The 22,574-nt window shown below is 45.6% G+C and overlaps 1 protein-coding gene and 1 long non-coding RNA gene across 2 annotated transcripts; one reads left to right on the top strand and one right to left on the bottom strand.

The window, feature by feature from the left end:
- Window positions 1-616: 616 nt before the first annotated feature.
- Window positions 617-8,054, bottom strand: LOC141096444 (uncharacterized). The gene is made up of 2 exons (XR_012233686.1): window positions 7,990-8,054; window positions 617-789 (listed from the first exon to the last, which is right to left on the bottom strand). It is a non-coding gene; the product is annotated as an uncharacterized lncRNA (long non-coding RNA).
- A 50-nt stretch (window positions 8,055-8,104) lies between these two features.
- SAP18 (Sin3A associated protein 18) lies at window positions 8,105-19,828 on the top strand. Its single transcript, XM_073583044.1, has 4 exons — window positions 8,105-8,313; window positions 10,104-10,213; window positions 19,216-19,338; window positions 19,524-19,828. The coding sequence occupies exons 1-4, from the start codon at window positions 8,146-8,148 to the stop codon at window positions 19,678-19,680; spliced, it is 558 nt and encodes a 185-aa protein (XP_073439145.1). The 5' UTR covers window positions 8,105-8,145; the 3' UTR covers window positions 19,681-19,828.
- Window positions 19,829-22,574: the final 2,746 nt, after the last annotated feature.

Raw genomic sequence — 22,574 nt, 5'->3', positions numbered from 1 at the left:
ATTGTAGAAACTACACCTCTCAATGAATTCATCTACGGCTACAGTGACTATTTTGTAACATTCCCGACAGGTTTTTTTTTCTGGAGAATTACATATCTGTCAGTTTTTAAACGGCAATGAGGGAGTAAGGACCCATAAGGACCGCCGTTTTTAATGCATATCGGTGTTCATTAAGGGATTAATTGAAAGAATAACACAGACTCCTTTAATGAATCTAAATTAAACCATACTCACGTCATCGCTGATTCCATTGAAGCCATGGTCTCCTGTAATAAAACAAAAATAAAAAACAACCATATCCCTCACCTGTCCCACGCCGTAATCCATGTCTGGGTATAAATAGTTTTCAACGTGGATGGTGCCAAGACTGGCGGTGACGTCATTGAGGTTACTGTAGGCACCGAGGCTGCGTTCCCAGCCGGGCCCCTAAACTATAGGAACCTCAGTGACATCAGCGCTGCAACATGAGACTTTTTCTCACTGGGCTACCTTTGTTCAGCTACCTATAGTACTCTATGCCACTGTTATCAGCAGGTCTCTTTGCAGGGTTGCTAGAAATTTCACAGGCTCCACCATTGTTCTGTGAACTAATCAGAAAAATAAAGAAGACTCCATAAATAATTATCTGCTTTATTATCAGAAAGTTGCATGAGTGATTGCATGAAGAGGCAAGAATAGAGAGTTGAATGGCGTTAGAAGAGACTTCCAGTCCTATGTACTAACATTATTTGTCACCTGTCGTCTCCAACCTTGTCCTCTTAAAATCAGGTCTGTAGTGCAGGCAATCATCTAAGACAGTAACAAAGGAAAACAATAAGTTATATATACCGTAACATAGTCTAAAGGTGACTTATTCCTTGCATCTGCTTTTATACAAAAACAACTATTTTACAGAAAAAAAAAAGAATTGTTTTTGCTTCGCTATATATTGAGAGCTAGAACACTTTTATTTCTCCTCTGACGGAGCAGTTTGGCGGCTTTTTTTTTTAATTGCGCTTTATTCCACTTTTTTTTGGCAGAATGATTAAAAACCATACAAAAATTGGGGTGCACACCCGATAAGATACACAACTTTATTGGGTACCAAGGACATATAAAAAACATTAAAACTATGTAAAAACACACAGTGTATGATAACCAACCAACAACCCTGGACGATGTATAAGCAAGGCAAAAAAATGGACATGTGGGGACACATCATGACATATGGGAGCATTGGGGACAGTGATGATAATGTACGTAAAGCGCTGCGCAACAAGATAGTGCTATATAAGCAAAGCATAATAAATAATAAATGAGAGCATCAGTAATAGAGAATCAAAAGTCATATGTATATGGACCTATGCAAAGATAGCCGTAGCATCAATAGTAAATAATTCCTCTAGACCAACAATATACCAATAAATGACATTGAAACCCTGATAAGGAAAATAACAACCTGCCTGTGTAACATGTGCCAATCTTATATCTGTACTGACAAGATGATAAAGCTTCGGACATGCTGGTGAGAGGGACATGCTCTCATATATCGTTATGTATCCCCACATGTTCATTTTTTTTGCCTTGCTTATACATCATCCAAGGGTGTTAGTTGGTTTCATACACTATGTATGTTTTTATACGGTTTTAATGTTTTTTGTATGTCCTTGGCATCCAAAAAAGTTGTGTAACATTTTTGTACACATTGGAGAAAAAAGGATTTAGTTCAGCTCACCCCTCATTGATGCTGCAGCAAGGTCCGAGCAAGGACACGTCTCCACTTGGACGTCTTGGAATACTTCATAGAAAAAGGAAAGTCCAGCTCAAGGAGTAAAATCCAGAATTTTCTTTATTTATTTCATTAAAATACAAGCGTGGCTGCTATAGTCATCATTGCGGTTTTTACCCTGACATGGGATAGCCGCACAGAAAGTGCCCAGGAGGTTCTGTACGCGTTTCGAGCGGTATACGTCTGAGTCTCAGTGATGACTGTAGCAGCCATGCTTGTATTTTAATGAAATAAATAAAGAAAATTCTGGATTTTACTCCTTGAGCTGGACTTTCCTTTTTCTATGAAGCAACATTTTTGTATCTTATCAGGTGTGCACACCAATTTTTGTATTGGTCTTTTCCTCCTCTGCTTGCACCTTATGCCCCATACAAGGGGTAGCATCTCTGAGATTTATAGCTTCTCTTATTGCTATATGATATACAGGGTGGGCCATTTATATGGATACACCTAAATAAAATGGGAATGGTTGGTGATATCAACTTCCTGTTTGTGGCACATTAGTATATGGGAGGGGGGAAACTTTTCAAGATGGGTGGTGACCATGGCGGCCATTTTGAAGTTGGGGATTTTGGATACAACTTTATTTTTTCCAATGGGAAGTGCATTGAGCAGCAGGGTGGTTTGCTGTTGAAGGAAAAAAAAATCTCTAAATCGTCTGCTTCAGCAAGTGTGAGCGAGCTGAGTGTGACCAGAGCGTAAGTGGGAACGGTGGTAAGTTTGTGACTTGTGATTCAGTGACTTTGGATTCAGGGAGTTTCCAAGGGAGGTATTACTGAATTGCTGTTATATTTTATTAATACTTTTAATTTATTTTTACTTATCTTTTCTGTCTGGTGCAATCCCCATTAGCAATGTGCTCCACTATTGCCAATGCCATCCAGTGCACGTCTTGCCGCATGTATGAAATCCTTGACCAGCCGGTCGAGGGTGCATACTGCTGTGCGAGATATGAGCAAGTTATGCATTTGGAAGCCCAGATACTGGATCTAAATGTGCAGCTGGCAACACTGAGATCCATAGACAATATGGAAAGGAGTTTTCTGCTCACTGAGCAGACGCTCAATGGGATAGATGAGGGGGGATGCTAGGTTGGAGCTGCAGGACAGTGAAGCAGCTAGCTGGGTGACAGTTAGAAGGTGGGGTAGAGGGAAGAGCACCAGGGAGGCTAGTCCTGATCTGGCACACCCCAATAAGATTGCTAAGTCGGTAGATGACGGGAGTGTCAGTGCATGGGTAGCACTGCTGCAGCAAGGCATGTCCTTTGAAAGCCGGAGGAGTGTCTGCTCCAGTAAGAGGGGAAATAGGAGAGCAGGGCTGGCCAGACAGGTGCTGGTAGTAGGGGACTCAGTTGTTAGGGAAACAGGACAATCTTTCACAAAGACAGGGATCGCCGAACGGTGTGCTGCCTACCTGGCGCTCGAGTCCGACACATCGCTGATCGGGTTTACAGATTACTGGGAGGAGCTCGTGAGGACCCAGCGGTCATGGTGCACATTGGCACAAATGACAAAGTTAGAGGTAGGTGGAAGGTCCTTAAAGATGATTTCAGGGAATTAGGCTGCAAGCTTAAAGCAAGGACCTCCAAGGTGGTATTTTCGGAAATACTTCCTGTACCACGTGCCACGGTAGAGAGGCAACGGGAGATTAGGGAGGTTAATATGTGTCTCAGGAATTGGTGTAAGAAGGAGGGGTTTGGGTTCCTGGAAAACTGGGCCGACTTCTCAGTTGGCTACAGGTTCTACGCTAGGGACGGGCTGCACCTCAATGGGGAGGGTGCAGCTGTGTTGGGGGAGAAAATGGCTATAAGGTTGGAGGGGTGTTTAAATGAGGAACGGGGGGGAGGGTATTCATTTTATAAGAGGGGAAGACAGTGCAGATAGAGACCTGGGCACAAATAATGACATTGGGGGTGGGGGTGGCATGGGGGGTGGGGTTAGAACAGTTAATAATTTAAGAAAGAATAGAGGTACAGAGAGATACATAAAGTGCATGTATACTAATGCCAGAAGCCTCGCCAACAAAATGGAGGAATTGGAGTTAATGTTGTTGGAACATAATTATGACATGGTGGGGATATCTGAGACATGGCTGGACGAGAGCCATGACTGGGCGGTTACTTTACAGGGCTATAGTCTGTTCAGAAATGACCGAACAAATAAGCGAGGGGGAGGCGTGTGTTTATATGTAAAATCATCCTTAAAACCCATCCTTCGTGATAATATATGTGAATCTAATGAAAATGTAGAGTCCCTGTGGGTGGAAATAAAGGGAGGGGGAAAAAATAATAAATTACTGATAGGGGTTTGTTATAAGTCTCCAAAAATAATAGAAGCAACAGAGAATATCCTCATAAAGCAAATAGATGAAGCAGCGACTCAAGGAGAAGTCATTATTATGGGGGACTTCAACTTCCCCGAAATACATTGGGGAACCGAAACCTGCAGTTCCAGCAAAGGTGATAGGTGTCTGACAACTATGAGAGACAATTACCTTTCACAACTGGTTCAGGACCCAACAAGAGGGGGAGCACTGCTAGACCGAATATTAACCAACAGGCCGGACCGCATATCAAATGTAAGGGTTGAGGGTCACTTGGGTAATAGTGATCACAAATTAATAAGTTTTCATGTGTCCTTTAATAAGATGTGTAGTAGAGGGGTTACAAGGACACGAAACTTCAGGAAAGCAAATTTCCAACAGATGAGAGATGATCTTGGTGCAATTAACTGGGACGATTTCCTGAGACATAAAAATACACAAAGAAAATGGGAGACGTTTATTAGCATCCTGAATAGGACCTGTGCACAATATATACCGTATGGGAATAAACATGCGAGAAATAGGAGGAAACCACTATGGCTAAATAGAGCTGTAAGGGGCGCAATAGGAGATAAAAATAAAGTATTTAGAGAATTAAAGCAAGTAGGTAGTGATGAGGCATTAGATAAATACGGAAGATTAAATAAATTCTGTAAAAAGCAAATCAAGGCAGCAAAGATTGAGACGGAGAGACTCATTGCCAGAGAAAGTAAAAATAATCCCAAAATATTCTTTAACTACATAAATAGTAAGAAACTAAAAAATGATAGTGTTGGTCCCCTTAAAAATAGTCTCGGTGAAATGGTGGATGAGGATGAGGAAAAAGTCAATATGCTAAATGACTTTTTTTCAACAGTATTTACACAAGAAAATCCCATGACGGATAACATGATCAGGGATAAAAATTCTCCATTAAATGTCACCTGCTTAACCCAGCTAGAAGTACGGTGGCGTCTAAAAATCACTAAAATTGACAAATCCCCGGGCCCGGATGGGATACACCCCCGAGTACTGCAGGAATTAAGTACAGTCATAGATAGACCATTATTTTTAACCTTTAAAGATTCCATAATAACAGGGTCTGTACCACAGGACTGGCGTATAGCAAATGTGGTGCCAATATTCAAAAAGGGGACAAAAACTGAACTTGGAAATTATAGACCAGTAAGCTTAACCTCAACTGTGGGTAAAATCCTGGAGGGTTTTCTAAGAGATACTATACTGGAGAATCTGGAGAAGAATAACCTCATGACCCAATATCAACATGGGTTTACAAGGGACGCTTCCTGTCAGACTAATCTGATAAGATTTTATGAAGAGGTAAGCTCTGGACTGGACCAAGGAAATGCAGTGGACATGGTGTACATGGACTTTTCAAAAGCTTTTGATACGGTGCCACACAAAACATTGATACATAAAATGAGAATAATGGGGATAGGGGAAAATATGTGTAGGTGGGTTAAGAGCTGGCTCAGGGATAGGAAACAAAGGGTGGTTATTAATGGAGCACTCTCGGACTGGGTCACGGTTAGCAGTGGGGTACCACACGGGTCAGTTTTGGGCCCGCTTCTTTTTAACATTTATTAATGACCTTGTAAGGGGCATAGAGAGTAGAATTTCAATATTTGCAGATGACACTAAACTCTGCAGGGTAATCAATACAGAGGAGGACAATTTTATATTACAGGAGGATTTATGTAAACTAGAAGCTTGGGCTGATAAATGGCAAATGAGGTTTAATGGGGATAAATGTAAGGTCATGCCCTTGGGTAGAACAAAGAGATGTATAATTATGTGCTTAATTGTAAAACACTGGGCAAAACTGTCACTGAAAAAGATCTGGATGTATGGGTGGACGACAAACTCACATTTAGTGGCCAGTGTCAGGCAGCTACTTTAAAGGCAAATAAAATAATGGGATGCATTAAAAGAGGCATAGATGCTCATGAGGAGAACATAATTTTACCTCTATATAAGTCACTAGTGCGACCTCACTTAGAATACTGTGTACAGTTCTGGTCTCCGGTGTATAAGAAAGACATAGCTGAACTGGAGCGGGTGCAGAGAAGAGCGACCAAGGTTATTAGGGAACTAGGGGGTCTGCAATACCAAGACAGGTTATTACACTTGGGGTTATTTAGTTTGGAAAAACGAAGGCTTCGGGGTGATCTTATTACAATGTATAAATATATGCGGGGACAATACCAAGACCTTTCTAATGATCTTTTTACTCTTAGACCTGTGACGGGGACAAGGGGGCATCCTCTACATCTGGAGGAAAGAAGGTTTAAGCATACTCACAGACGCGGATTCTTTACTGTAAGAGCAGTGAGACTATGGAACTCTCTGCCATATGATGTTGTAATGAGTGATTCCCTACTAAAATTTAAGAAGGGACTGGATGCCTTTCTGGAAAGGTAATAATATTACCGGGTATATCCACTAGTTTCCTTAATATTGCGTTGATCCAGGGAGCTAGTCTGATTGCCGTATGTGGAGTCGGGAAGGAAGTTTTTCCCCAATGTGAAGCTGTTTGCCACATGGGTTTTTTTTGCCTTCCTCTGGATCAACAAGTTAGGGCAAGTTAGGATAGAATATGGGTTGAACTAGATGGACTTAAAGTCTCCCTTCAACCTTAATAACTATGTTACTATGAGAGTCATGCGACACATCAAACTTAAGTTGGATTCAAAATGGCCGACTTCAAAATGGCCACCATGGTCACCACCCACCTTGAAAAGTTTCCCCCCCTCCCATATACTAATGTGCCACAAACAGCAAGTTGCTATCACCAACCATTTCCATTTTATTTTGGTGTATCCATATAAATGGCCCACCCTGTACATTGTAGGTGCACCCTATCCATTAGTCCGAAAAACTATAGTTTATGTCATTTCTTTTTTTTATGGTGTTCACTGATGGGGTTAAGTAGTGTGATAGTGTAGATCGGGTTGTTCCAGATGTGGTGATACAAACGTGCACTTTCTTTCTTTCTTTATTTTTTTACATAAATACCGTTATACATATTTATCAGTACAATATTTTTAAAATTTATTTAGTGATTTTTTTTTTTCAAACATTGATACAATTTTTTTTTTTTACTTAGTCCCGCTATGGGAGTCCAACTATTATTATTCCTCTGATCACTGGTATCATGCATTGTAATGTCCCAGCACTGCAATGTGTGAGACCTGCCAGTGTGTCACTAACAGAACGCCTTTCACACCATGCTGCTAATAGGATTGTAAAAAACAAAACAAAAAAAAAACTACAAGAAATTATTGGAATTTTTTACAAGCACCAAAAAAAAAACAAACAAAACCCACAAAGTGTGTGAAGGAGCTCTATAGAGTATATTCAGACCATGCAAGTAAGCGGCTTCATTTGCTGCATGTTTCTGAAATCACATTCAAACCACATTTCTTCTCTTTTTAATCATTGCAAAAATTGCAACACAAAAAATGCCCGGTGTGAACGGCGCCCTAAGAGAGGCCTCCGATACTGGGCTTATTTTCCGTTTTGCACAGAGGCTGGCTTTGAGTCGTAAAAATGTCGGGGTCTGTAGCAATAACTATTTTACAGATGTAGAAAAAGCTAAATGTGTTTTTTTCATGTTTTATTCACACATAAAAAGTGTACAAAAAAAGCCAAAAATAAACAGGAAAAAATGTAAACAAAATTTATACCAGTTTTTTTTTTTTTCTTTTTTTTACAAGCTGGAAATAATCCCTGCAATTTTTTTTTTTTTAACAAAACCTAAAAAACGCAATTAATGTACAAAAAAATTCTTCTGCTTTCTTTAGCTACAAAGTGAGAGATAATGAGGGGAAATGAAGGAGAATTCAAGACAAATGTCCACCCGAATCACGGAGTGCTAGGAGTGACACCTGGGGACTCACCTGGCAGCTGGGTGAGCCAGTCTAGCATCTATGGGACTACCAGCGCCGCACGTCACACTCCCTCGGCGTCACTACGTCATACGTCACTACGTACGTTACGTTACCATAGAGATATTAGTTCTGTGCCAGACGAGAAGCGACGTCAGACGTTTAGGGATGTCGTCATCACGTAACGAGGCCGACACCGGAAGTGGTGAGTGTTTCAGTCCGCTGGACGCGAGGATTTTCCCTGCAGCTGTAAAACTGGAGAAAATGGCGGTTGAGTCGCGGGTGACGCAGGAGGAGATAAAGAAAGAACCGGAGAAACCGATTGACCGGGAGAAGGTGAGGGAGCCGTTCGTTATACACGTGCGGCTTTGCTGAGGTTGCTCTTGCAGGAGGAGGGCGCTCTTCTCGCTCCTCTTCAAATGAATGAATGAATGAATGAACGAACGGTCAGCGGTCTTTATTTCCTTATGAAAGCTCAAACTGTCAGGGATCAGCTACTCTACTGTATAGCCCCCTGCATAGCCCTCCCGTGCTGGGGAGCCTGCCACCCACCCTCGCCTCCAGCGCCAGAGCGCTCCCCACTCAGTCACCTTCTGCAGCAGGAAGCCCACTCCAGCGCCGGGGATCCCGCTGCCGCCCTTGCCTCCCGTGCCGGGAGCCCCACCCACGCCCTCACCGCCCACTCCAGCGCCGGGGACCCCGCTGCCGCCCTTGCCTCCCGTGCCGGGAGCCCCACCCACGCCCTCACCGCCCACTCCAGCGCCGGGGATCCCGCTGCCGCCCTTGCCTCCCGTGCCGGGAGCCCCACCCACGCCCTCACCGCCCACTCCAGCGCCGGGGACCCCGCTGCCGCCCTTGCCTCCCGTGCCGGGAGCCCCACCCACGCCCTCACCGCCCACTCCAGCGCCGGGGACCCCGCTGCCGCCCTTGCCTCCCGTGCCGGGAGCCCCACCCACGCCCTCACCGCCCACTCCAGCGCCGGGGACCCCGCTGCCGCCCTTGCCTCCCGTGCCGGGAGCCCCACCCACGCCCTCACCGCCCACTCCAGCGCCGGGGACCCCGCTGCCGCCCTTGCCTCCCGTGCCGGGAGCCCCACCCACGCCCTCACCGCCCACTCCAGCGCCGGGGACCCCGCTGCCGCCCTTGCCTCCCGTGCCGGGAGCCCCACCCACGCCCTCACCGCCCACTCCAGCGCCGGGGACCCCGCTGCCGCCCTTGCCTCCCGTGCCGGGAGCCCCACCCACGCCCTCACCGCCCACTCCAGCGCCGGGGACCCCGCTGCCTCCCGTGCCGGGAGCCCCACCCACGCCCTCACCTCCCACTCCAGCGCCGGGGACCCCGCTGCCTCCCGTGCCGGGAGCCCCACCCACGCCCTCACCGCCCACTCCAGCGCCGGGGACCCCGCTGCCTCCCGTGCCGGGAGCCCCACCCACGCCCTCACCGCCCACTCCAGCGCCGGGGACCCCGCTGCCTCCCGTGCCGGGAGCCCCACCCACGCCCTCACCGCCCACTCCAGCGCCGGGGACCCCGCTGCCTCCCGTGCCGGGAGCCCCACCCACGCCCTCACCGCCCACTCCAGCGCCGGGGACCCCGCTGCCTCCCGTGCCGGGAGCCCCACCCACGCCCTCACCGCCCACTCCAGCGCCGGGGACCCCGCTGCCTCCCGTGCCGGGAGCCCCACCCACGCCCTCACCGCCCACTCCAGCGCCGGGGACCCCGCTGCCGCCCTTGCCTCCCGTGCCGGGAGCCCCACCCACGCCCTCACCGCCCACTCCAGCGCCTGGGACCCCGCTGCCGCCCTTGCCTCCCGTGCCGGGAGCCCCACCCACGCCCTCACCGCCCACTCCAGCGCCTGGGACCCCGCTGCCGCCCTTGCCTCCCGTGCCGGGAGCCCCACCCACGCCCTCACCGCCCACTCCAGCGCCGGGGACCCCGCTGCCGCCCTTGCCTCCCGTGCCGGGAGCCCCACCCACGCCCTCACCGCCCACTCCAGCGCCGGGGACCCCGCTGCCGCCCTTGAATTTGGGGCGATGGTGTTTGTGAAAGTGAGATCCAGATCTATGATGGTGGATACTGCAGAATATGGCACTTCTCAGCACTTATTTCTTCCTGTTGTGTTCCTCCAGACTTGTCCTCTTCTGCTGAGAGTATTTACTACCAACAACGGAAGACATCACCGAATGGATGAATTCTTACGGGGGAATGTCCCGTCTAGTGAGCTACAAATCTATACGTGGTAAGATGGTAACCTAGAAGAGCAGTTAAGAGAATTGCACTGTAGGCAATGCGTAAAGACGTGTTCCCTAAAACTTCAAGTTCTCCCCTGTCCATAGAGTCCTGAGAATGCGGCTCTGCAGAGCCCAGATTGGAACATGGTAAAGGTTTGCATGTTCAACCTCCACTTAATAGCCAAGAATTTTACTTGACTTTTTCCAGGAGTCCCTTTGACAAAGGATGGAGCTGGTCGAGCATGCAAGCCTTTGCTACACTCAAAACTATGTTCTTTAACAATATTATATGGGTCCCTGGTGGTCTCCATCCTGTGAGGGATCATTTTGTGACTTCTCGCAAACGCCCCCTTCCCCCTTTTTGACTTTCTGTGGTGAGCAATCCCTGAAATATCACAAAGATATACCTTTCTAGGACTCCCAGTTATTCTTTAGGAAATAAAAGGGTCACTGTGCAAGTTGGATGCTGAAGCCCTTCTCATGCCCTGCACAAAGAGCCTTTTGGCCACAGGATGTGTAGGAGAATACATCCTTCCTTGGACGGTGTTTTGGCTCCTTGGCCGCTGTCCGCAATATTTCAGGTAATTCCCGTAGTTGTCCTCCATATTACACGCCTGCGCATTGCAATCTTGACTCACGCACAACTGCGGGCAAAGCCGAAAAGCCTTATTGCGCATGCGCCGGTGAGCTATGTCCCAGAAGTATTTCGCTGTGTTCCGGGACATAGTTCACTGGCGCATGCGCACTAATGCTTTTCGGCTTTGCCCGCAGTTGGGCAAAGCATACTGCGCGTGTCAAGATTGCAGTGCTCATGCGCGTAATATGGAGGACAACCACGGAAATTACCTGAAATATTGTGGACAGCAGCCAAGGAGGGGTGGAGGAAAGGAGCCAAAACCACCGCCCATCGGACTGGACCCAACTCTTTTACAGAGCGCGCCAAAATGAGGTGACAGATTCCCTTTAATTGCCACCGGTCGCTGGACAGTTAACCCTTTCAATGCCTACAACAATTGATGAACTATCCCCTCTGTGCTTCTTCAGAAAATGTTTGGATAGCCCCAACAGAGAATACTTTCTTTTCAAAGGATCAGGGATGGCATCATCTATGTGTTCAGCAATCCTAATCTTAAGTTTGAGCGGTACATCCTATATATCATACGGTACACATGTTACACTGGGCTGAATAGACATGTGTGGTGTTACAGTGGATATGATGGATTATTATTTATTTATATAGCACCATTGATTCTATGGTGCTGTACATGAGAAGGGGTGTTACCTACTGTCTTACCGAATTTTCACTTTGAGAGGGGCAAGCCCCTTACTTACGTAGCGCTCACTAATATACTAATTAGGCAAAAGGACTGCTAGGTCTTTATTTCGGTAAAACAATTTATATTTTATTAATAATGAGATAACAGAAAAAATATTTAAGCAAGTAATGACTTGGGTAACACTTTGATATGTGTGTTATAGGCACATGAATTATAGCAGCACTAGTCTAGCATTACATTCATCATCATCATCTATAAAATAGAGAAAAGTAAGCATCAATTCGTTTTTTACCGGATATTGTAGCATCACTCCTCCCTCGGGGGACTCGACGGGTAAGGAGGCAACGTCCAGTTAACACAACATCACGAAGTTATGCGTCCATAAAGCCTTCTGGAAACGTCCCTCCCTACCAGTGAAAGTCCCCTTTGTTTTATATTGTTTATAATCAGATATCAGTTCAACCATGCGCAGTACTTTCTGCAAGTAATGCTTATATAACACGTTCATGCTTGGCGCCTGCGTGGTTAATCTTTGAGCTCGTGGCCAGCTCGTGTTACGCAGGCGCATTGTGGTTGTTTTTCCACTGAAACCACCGTGTTCCTAACAGGTCATGTATCGGTCAAGTTCAGCTCTTCTCTACTTGTGCTGAATTAAATGCAAAAAGTGAACAATAAGACTCGTGATCACCTAATCTGGAATCTGGATACCTATCTTCTTCATGCACACACCATACATATCACATAGGTATCACACATACAACGTACAGATATCGCTTACAGTAAACAAACTAACAATCTCAGACTGATATAGGGGGGAGAGAGGACCCTGCCCTTTCGGGCTTACATTCTACAGGATGGTGGGGAAGAGACAGTAGGTTGGGGGGTTACAGCAGCTCCAGTGATGGTGAGGCGATAGCTCCAGTAGTGGTGAGGAGGTAGTGGGGTCATTGCAGTCTGTAAGCTTTCCTGAAGAGATGGGTTTTCAGGTTCCGTCTGAAGGATCCAATTGTGGTTGATAGCCGGACATGTTCGGGCAAAGAATTCCAGAGGATGGGGGATATTCAGGAGAAGTCATGGAGGCGGTTGGGTGAGGAGTGAATAAGTGTGGAGGGGAGGTCTTGAGAGGACCGGAGATTACGTGAGGGAAGATATCGGGAGATTAGATCAGAGATTTATGGCGGAGACAGGTTATAGATGGCTGTGTAGGTCAGTATTAGTAATTTGAATTGGATATGCTGACGGAATGGGAGCCAGTGAAGAGATTTACAGAGGAGAGAAGCAGGAGTAGCGAGGAGAGAGATGAATTAGTCGGGCAGCAGAGTTAAGGATGGACTGGAGAGGTGCGAGGTTGTTGGCAGGGAGGCCACAGAAAAGGATGTTGCAATAGTCGAGGCTAGAGATGATGAGGGCATGCACAAGCATTTTAGTAGAATGAGGGTTGAGGAAGGGACAGATTCTGGGAATATTTTTGAGCTGGAGGCGACAGGAGGTGGCGAGAACTTGGATGTGCGGTTTGAAGGACAGGGCAGAGTCCAGGGTTACTCCGAGGCAGCGGACCTTTGGTACGGGGGAAAGCGTGATTTCGTCAATTGTTATAGATCGGTCGGGTAAGAAAGATCTGAGATATGGGTGGGGGGGGGGGGGGAAAGATGATCAGTTCAGATTTGTCCACATTGAGTTTGAGGAAGCGAGAGGAGAAGGAGGATATGGCTGATAGACACTCTGGGATTCTGGACAGCAGAGAGGTGATGTCTGGGCCACAGAGGTAGATCTGAGTATCATTGGCATAAAGGTGGTACTGGAATCCGTGGGACTTTGAGTTGCCCCAGGCCAAGTATATAGATTGAGAACAGTAGGGGTCCTAGAACAGAGCCTTGGGGACTCCAACAGAGAGGGTGGGATGAGGAGGTAGTGTGGGAGTGGGAGACGCTGAATGTGCGGCTGGAAAGGTATGAGGAGATCCAGGATAGGGCGAGGTCTTTGATGCCAAAGGAGCAGAGGATCTGTAGTAGGAGGCAGTGGTCAACTGTGTCGAAAGCAGAGGACAGGTCTAGAAGGAGTATAGAGTATTAACATAGTAACATAGTTATTAAAGTTGAAGGAAGACTTTTAAGTCCATCTAGTTCAACCCATATCCTATCCTAACTTGCCCTAACATGTTGATCTAGTGGAAGGCAAAAAAAACCCATGTGGCAAACAGTAAGCTTCACATTGGGGGAAAAAAAATTCCTTCCTTGTCCGTTAGCTTTGGCTGTAAATAGGTCGTTAGTAATTTTGGTCAGGGCTGTCTCAGTGGAATGATGGGGACGGAAACCAGATTGTCAAAGAACAAGTTAGATGAGAGGTGGGAGGAAAGTTCAGCGTGGACGTGCAGCTCCAGGAGTTTGGAAGCGAATGGGAGCAGCGATATTGGGTGATAGCTGGACATGGCTGTTGGGTCAAGGGTTGGCTTTTTATGAATAGGCGTGACTGTGGCATGCTTGAAAGCAGAAGGGAAGGTGCCATAAGTTAGTGATAGGTTGAAGAAGTGGGTTACGGATGGGATAAGAGTGGTGGTGATGTTGGGGAGGAGGTGGGATGGGATAGGGTCAAGTGCACAAGTGGTGAGGTACGATTTGGAGAGAAGATGAGCAAGCTATCTTCAGTGATGTTGGGTAGGAAGGTTATGGGGTCTGGTGTGCAAAGGGGTTGTGGTAGTTGAATAATAAAGACTTGCCGTGTTTGGTTGATCTTGTTTTTGAAGTGTGCGGCAAAGTCCTCGGCAGAGATTAGGGAAGTTGGAGGGGGCAGTGGTGGGCGGAGGAGGGAGTTAAAAGTATTGAACAACTGTTTGGGGTTGTGGGATCAGGAAGATACAAGGGATGTAAAGTAGGCCTGTTTAGCAGAGGTGAGGGCAGATTTGAATGCAAGTGTTTCTTGTTTGAGTGCAGTGAAGTCGTCTTGCAAGTGCGTTTTCTTCCAGCGCCGTTCGGCAATTCTGAATGCTTGCCGAAGCTTTTTAGTGATGTTATTGTGCCAGGGTTGTCTATTGATTCGTTGCACTTTGTCATGACAGGGGCGACAGTCTATGGCTGATGCAAGGGTGGCATTGTAGAAACTAGTCAGTATCGTGGAGTGAAGCTATGGAGGACGGTGGTAGAATAGTCAGTGTGCGAGTGTCTAGATGTGCAAGGTTTCTGCGAGGGTGTGCATGTTGCTGGACATGGGTGACAGGTGAGGAGGGCCGTGATGAGAAAGTGAGTAGATAGTGCTCAGAGGGGAGGTTGTGAAGTTAGATAGGGATCAGAGATGAGTGAAGACCAGGTCTAATGTGTGGGTGACTGATGAGGACCACTGAGTAAGTCTAAAAGATGAAGTAAGGGACCGGAGTTTGGAGGTTGCTGAATGGTGGGTGTCAATGGGGATGTTGAAGTCGCCCATGATGATGGTGGGAATGTCAGCAGAGAGAAAGTGAAGGAGGCAGGCAGAGAATTGGTCAATAAAGGCAGTGGTTGGGCCCGGAGGTTGTATATGACGGCGACTTGGAGGTTGCAGAGGGAGTAGATGCAAACAGAGTGGACTTCAAAAGAGGGGAGGATTAGGGAGGGAAGAGGTTGAATTGGGTTGAAGGTGCAGTTAGACATGGAGTGGGTCTTCTCCTTTCTTCAGTTTCCAGGGCGAGGGGTTTGGGTGAAGTGGAGGCCGCCGTACCATAGCACAGCAGGGGAGGCGGTGTCAGCCTTGTTTCAGTGAGGCCAAGGAAGGAGAAATTACGAGACTTAAAGAGGTTGTGAATAACATGGAATTTATTGCGGACGGAGTGGGCATTCCAGAGTGATCCAGAGAGTGGGAACAGAGTGATGGTTGTCAAGGGCACGGATTTGAGGTGGGAAAGATTTCTGGTGTTTGTATTGGGTTGGGAACGATAGAAGGGGGTAGTAATGGGAGGTATGAGCTGTGGGGGTCCAGGGTTGGGAGATATGTCGCCAGCAGTGAGGAAAAGCAGAGAGAGGGAGAGCATATGGGAGAAGGAGGGTGGGTGGCTTGTTTTGTATTTTATTAGGAGAGCTCTGAAGTCAAGGAGCAGGTCAGCAGAGGTCGTCAGGTGGGGAGGCAAGAGGGAAGGCAGGATTATTATTTGGTTAGTGGGTGCTTGGGTTTATGGATAGCAAAGGAGAGTGAGGAGTAATGGAGCCGAAACTGTTAGTTTATGTCAGCATGGTGAGAGTAAAGGCCCCGTCTCACACAGCTGATTTTGTGACTCGCCAGCGAGATCGCTGTGTGTGACACGGGGATCAGCGACCGGCCCCCCTGCTGGGTATCTCTGATCATGCTCGATCGGCCTGGGCCATTTTTTGATCGCTGGTCTCCCGCTAGCCAGCATGCATCGCTGCGTGTGGCAGCGAGAGACCAGTGACGCTGGTTTCTAATGTAAACATCGGGTATCCAGGATCCTCGACTCTTGGATACCCGCTGTTTACCATGGAAACTGGTGTACGCCGGTTTCCAAGATAAACAGCGGGTATCTAAGAGCCGCGGCTCTTAGATACCCGATGATTACATTAGAAACCAGCTTGCTCGCTGGTCCTGATCGCTGGAGGGGCTGTCTATGTGACAGCTCACCAGCGATCCCATCCATGTCGGATCGTTGGTGGGATCGCTGGGACATCGTTATGTGTAACGGGGCCTTAAGTTTGAAGGCAAAAGAAATTTAGTACATGTAAACACAGCAGGTAGTCGTACCTTCTGGTCACTTCTGGCTCATTTCTGGCATATTTCTGATGTTATCCTTAACCCCTTCGCACCCGAGCCTGTTTTTGCCTTCGTGACCGGGCCAATTTTTTCAATTCTGACCAGTGTCACTTTATGAGGTCATAACTCTAGAACGCTTCAACGGATCCTACTGATTCTGACATTGTTTTCTCATGACATATTGTACTTCATGATGGTGGTAAAAATTTTTAGATATGATCTGCACTTATTTGTTAAAAAAATCAAAATTTGGCAAAAATTTAGAAAATTTTGCAATTTTCAAACTTTTAATTTTTATGCCCTTAAATCAGAGAGTGATATCGCACAAAATAGTTAATAAATAACATTTCCCACATGTCTACTTTACATCTGCACAATTTTGGAAACATAATTTTTTTTTTTTTTTTAGGAAGTTATAAGGGTTAAAAGTTGACCAGCGATTTCTCATTTTTACAACAAAATTTGCAACACCATATTTTTTTTTAGGGACCACCTCACATTTGAAGTGAGTTTGGGGGGTCAATATGACAGAAAATACCCAAAATTGACACCATTCTAAAAACTGCACCTCTCAATGTACTCAAAACCACATTCAAGAAGTTTATTAACCCTTCAGGTGCTTCACATGAATGAATGGAATATGGAAGGAAAAAATAAACATTTAACTTTTTTTCACAAACATTTTACTTCAAAACCATTTTTTTTTTATTTTCACAAGTGTAAAAAGAGAATGAACCACTAAATTTTTTTGTGCAATTTCTCCCGAATACGCCAATACCCCGTATGTGGGGCTAAACCACTGTTTGAGCACACGGCAGAGCTCAGAACGGAAGGAGTGCCGTTTGACTTTTTCAATGCAGAATTGGCTGGAATTGAGATCGGATGCCATGTCGCATTTGGAGAGCCCCTGATGTACCTAAACAGTGGAAACCCCCCACAAGTGACCCCATTTTGGAAATTAGACCCCCCCCCCCCAAGGGACTTATCTAGATGTGTGGTGAGCACTTTGAACCCCCAAGTGTTTCACTAAAGTTTATAATGTAGAGCCGTGAAAATAAAAAAATCATTTTTTTTCCACAAAAATGATCTTTTAGCCCCTAATTTTTATTTTCACAAGGGTAACGGGAGAAATTGGACCCTAAGAGTTGTTGTCCAATTTGTCCTGAGTATGCTGGTACCCCATATGTGGGAGAAAACTACTGTTTGGGCACACGGTGGGGCTCGGAAGGGAAGTAGTGACGTTCTGAAATGCAGACTTTGATGGAATGGTCTGCGGGCGTCATATTGCATTTACAGAGCCCCTGATGTACCTAAACAGTGGAAACCCCCAATTCTAATTCCACCCCTAACCCCAACACACCCCTAATCTCAGCCCTAACCATAACCCTAACCACAAACCTAACACCAACACACCCATAACCTTAATCCCAGCCCTAGCCCTAACCCTAGCCCTAGCCCCTGCATTACTTTTTTTTTTTTTTTTTTTTTGTCACAAGATCGCTGCCCTGCGATCTGACTCATAGTAACGCCACTTCACCTCTGATCATCTGTCAGTGTGAGATCAGAGGAGAAGCAGCGTTACTATGTGACAAGATCGCTGCCTGGCACATAATAACGCGACTTCTCCTCTGATCTCACAATGACAGATGATCAGAGGTGAAGCAGCGTTACTGTGTGACAAGATCGCTGTGCCAGGCAGCGATCAGCTGTGCCAGGCAGCGATCTAGTCAAACAATAACGCTGCTTCACCTCTGATCAGCTGTCAGTGTTAGATCAGAGGGAGAAGCCGCGTTACAATGAGGGAGATCGCCGGGAAACAAGCAGCTTTCCCAGCGATCGCTCCCATTGGCTGCTGTGACGCTGACGTCATCGGGACCTGAACCAATTAGGTCTCGATGACGTCGGGGGTCCCAGCATGCATTGCGCACCGGGATCCCCGCGTTGGAAGGTATGTGGGGGTCCCGGGGGGCACAAAACCGCCGACAGTAGATAAACGTCGGCGCTGCACAAAGCCCAGCAAGCGCCAACGTTTATCTACTGTGGGCGGTCGTGAAGAGGTTAAAGACATCCTTGAAAAAGCCCAAGGTCTAGACAGCCCTGTGCCTCTGAATTTATATATCATATATATGTCTTTAATCATATGCACCAAAAGAGGAAGGTGTTTATTTTTTTTTTTGTTTTGTTTTTTCAATGTATTTGCATAGGTGACATCTAGGTAAACCTCCATTGTTGATTGTCTTTGAAAGACAATCATGTATTATTAGATTCACCATTGTCAAAGGCTGGGTGAGAGAATGTTAGCTAGGGGGATAGATGAGCCATTGGGTGGAGAATCTAACTCCATGAGACAGGATCTGTGCAAAGATGTCTTGGTACAGTAAGGGTAAGTTTATCAATGATGTTTAGCATAGCGTCATAATTAGTGCTATATGTAGTAGTGAAGGTAACATTATTACTCTGCTTTTTTTTCCCCCCTTTACTCTTGGCAATATTGTTACACACTAGTTGTTCGTTTTTTTTTTTTTTTTTATTTTGCTATACCCTGTGCTTTGATTAGTGATGATTTCTTGTACCCCATGGAAGATTATCCAACCAGATACAGATGTTCAGTTAATGAATTGATACCTGGGGACAATGGTGGCGGAAACTGGTTATGTACTAGGAAGTGTATGGATCATAGGGCGTACTGGTGTATCCATGTTAAGTTTTTCATGTCTTTTGTTTTTTTGTCTTCCATTTTTATGTTTTTATTCTGCTTAAATGTGATGTTTTAGATCGATCTGTTTTTCTTCCTGCTGCGGCTGGATCTTCCTTTCCTTCATTTGCATACAGGCTATTTTATCACATTGCCTTGGAACAGACTTTCTGTTTTTAGATGCAATGCACCTCTGCCAAAAGGTGGCGTAGAGGTGGTAATTCCTTATTAGCCTGACAGGAGGAGGATGTCTGTTTACATCTTTTCGTATTTTCTATGTATTACATGTGACTTGTATACTCCATAGGATGGATGCTACTCTGAAGGAGCTTACCAGCTTGGTGAAAGAAGTGTACCCAGAGGCCCGGAAAAAGGGAACACACTTCAATTTCGCTATTGTATATCCAGAACCCAAACGACCAAGTTACAGGTATGTGGAAATGCAAACTAATAACAAACCTGATGTAAATGTGATAATGGTGGGGGATTTGGCTATTGAAATATTTTATTTTTTGAGAGATCACATTTTTAAAAATGTATTTTTATAAGAAAAACAAAACTTAAGACGTTCATTATTGTCTTTCCGTTTCCATTAATACTAATGGACTCTTACAGGGTGAAGGAAATCGGGAGTACAATTTCAGGAAGAAAAGGATCAGATGATGCCATGACATTATATTCACAGAGGTTTCAAATTGGAGATTACTTGGACATAGCAATAACACCACCCAACAGAGCGCCTCCTCCATCAGGACGTATGAGACCGTACTGATATATATATATTTTTTTTTTTGGGACTTTTTTTTAAATATTTTCATTTCTAGAGAACAACACTGTTTTTAGTTTTCCCCTCCCAACCCACCCTTAGACTTCAAACAGCTGTTCATTTTATTCTCTATAAAGTTTTTTTTACCAATTGATGATTGTAGCATGGTGGTTTTTGTATGTATACATAAAAGTACAAATTGGACTTTGTATTTCTAGACATACCTCAGAAGACACAGTGCAAATATAAAGAATACTGATGAAAATCTCAAACTATGAGTCTTTTCTGCAAGGAGGAACAAGTCATTCATATAGATCTACATATCTATCTAGCCCTAATTTAGGGATGAAAGTGGATCTGTCATTAGATTTTACAATACAAACTGTATACATCATTATTTCTTAGACCTGATGAGGCTGGTGTACTTTAAAAATCCATGCCAAAATGGCTGTTTAATACATAAATTCAATTTAAATTATGTAGTGTTTTTTGGCAGCCATAGCTTAGTATTGAAGTATTGAGCAGTGTGAGATCTCAGCAGGGAGGAGGGACACTGCGAACGGTTCAGTTCCTGCTGTTAACAGGAGTGACTGGATGTAGCTCTGATCACTAGTGTATAACCTCCTTAAAATGCTAAGGAGGACCTTTCACCAGTGTTTAAACTGGCCATGGATTAGTGGCTTTTTTTTTTTTTTTTAACTTTTCATTTCGGTTGTAAAGTTATGAACTTGTGAAAATCAAATTCTAACTTTGTAAGGACCAAGGAGGCGTTTCATCCTGGAAAATGGTTTCCCCCCCCCCCCCCCCCCCCAGGATTATCAAACAACTATGCCTATATAAAGGACAAAGACACAAGGGTCACTCCCAATAATCCAACATATTACCCTTTACAATCCAGGGTACACTGCTTGGATCTCTTTCAGTATTTAATCGAACATGATCTCAAAGAATTACACCAATGCACAGGTTTGTCTAAAGGCCCTGTTACACGCATCAATGTCCCAGCGATCCCACCAACGATCCGACGTGGATGGGATTGCTGGGACATAGTTAGCCGATTGCTGGTGAGCTGTCACATAGACAGACCCACCAGCGATCAGGACCAGTGAGCAAGCTGGTTTCCAATGTAAACAGCGGGTATCTAAGAGCTGCGTGGCTCTTAGATACCCGCTGTTTACCCTGGAAACTAGCTCCCAGCGTTGCTGATCGTCGGTCTCTCGCTGTCACACGCAGAGATGCGCGCTGGCCAGCGGGAGACAAACGATCTCGCAGTCCGTCAATCTGATAAGAGCGGTTGTATCACCATCCTTGATACTTCACTCTACATGCGATTGGTTAACAACATTCTTGCTGATAAATCTACTTGTAAAGCACCCTTCACACATAGCTAGATCATGTGACACGTACCTCCCCCCCCCCCCCCCCCCCCCCCCCTCTGCTGGCTCTCGCTGATCGCGTGAGATTGTCCTGGTCCATTTCTCTTCGTCGGCTTCCTGCGGGCGCCGACGAGCGACTCCATGGACGCGGGAGGAAGTCGTCAGCAGAGCTGCCGTCTGACAGGTAAGTAACGACCGCCGACCACTGCTGCATCGCTGTGAGATCTGCCTGTTTGGCAGCTCACTAGCAACCATTTAGCGATGCACCAACGATCCTGATCGGGTCGTATCGTTGTCGAGATCGCTGGTGCATCGCTAAATGTAACGGGACCTTAAGACTCTAGCTACTGATCCAACAGCCAGTTTCAAATGCACTTTGTGCAATTTGCTACAAGAATGCATACGCTCTGGTGTCATTGCTTCTAAATGCCACAGGTGGCTAATATCAGACCATCTGATGCTCCCCATTTTTCATGGGCTCCCTAAAACTCAGTGGTGAGTTCTCTTGCCCTCTATGCCCCATCATCTTGGGCATAGTCAGTCTAATTGAAAATTTTATGCCAATGGCTTGATGAGCATCTTCAGCCTTTAATTAGAACTCACGGTTACGAAAAAGACCCCACCACAGTTCTCCAGGCATTTGCCACATTAATAATAATAATCTTTATTTATGTAGCGTCAAAATATTTCGCAGTGCTTTGGCATGATAATCTAGATGTCTTTAGTAACCAGTGACATCATTAACCTTTATTCTACCATTCCTCATCCTCTGGCCCTTACAGCTATTAAATATCATCTGGACAGCTACAGTGCGTATTCCGTCCCCTTAAAATCATTTATTTTGGAAGCTTTAAATTGCCTCCTTCAACATAATTTTTTCACTTTCAATGATTTATTTACAGGTACTAGGTGCTCCAATGGGCTCTGTTTTCCCGGTCCCTAGCCATTGTTTATATGCCCTGGTGGGAGGAGAAATATTTTCATGGACAGTCCTTTCTTTTCCAAATATGTTTATTGAATTTTTCCATAAATAGGAGGAAGGACAGGAGTAACAAAACAAGGGGAACATGGGAAGAAATAAAAAATGGAGAACTCCACATTGAAACTAGAGCATATAACTTTCAGACCAGACTCCAAGCATATAGTACAGCAGTCTAATCACTTTACATATAAATTGAGTTCCACACTGCCCACTTTAAATATTTATGTAAGACATTATTATTAAAGGCAAATCGTTCTTCTATGAGACTTTGTGAACGCAGAATGTCCAAAATAATGGGGAATGTGGGTACCTCTGTCTTTTTCCACCACAAAGCTATTTGATTCTTAATTACAGTAAATATGTGTATCATAACGTATCTGATGGATGTATCCACCCCCTCCATATCCAAGGATAAGATTACCATCTGGGGAGAGATCTTGACAAGATCAGATGATAGCAATTTAATATGTTCTCTAGTTTCCCTCCATAGATTCTGCAATTTGGGACAACTCCAAAAGAGATTAAATAAATTCCCCGGAAAA

The sequence above is a fragment of the Dendrobates tinctorius genome, unplaced genomic scaffold (assembly GCF_039654945.1).
Source record: "Dendrobates tinctorius isolate UK_male_01 unplaced genomic scaffold, ASM3965494v1 ptg000075l, whole genome shotgun sequence".
NCBI classification, from domain to species: Eukaryota; Metazoa; Chordata; class Amphibia; order Anura; family Dendrobatidae; genus Dendrobates; species Dendrobates tinctorius.
The sequence above is the reverse complement of the archived record's forward strand: the minus strand, read 5'-3'. Positions and strand labels throughout refer to the sequence as shown.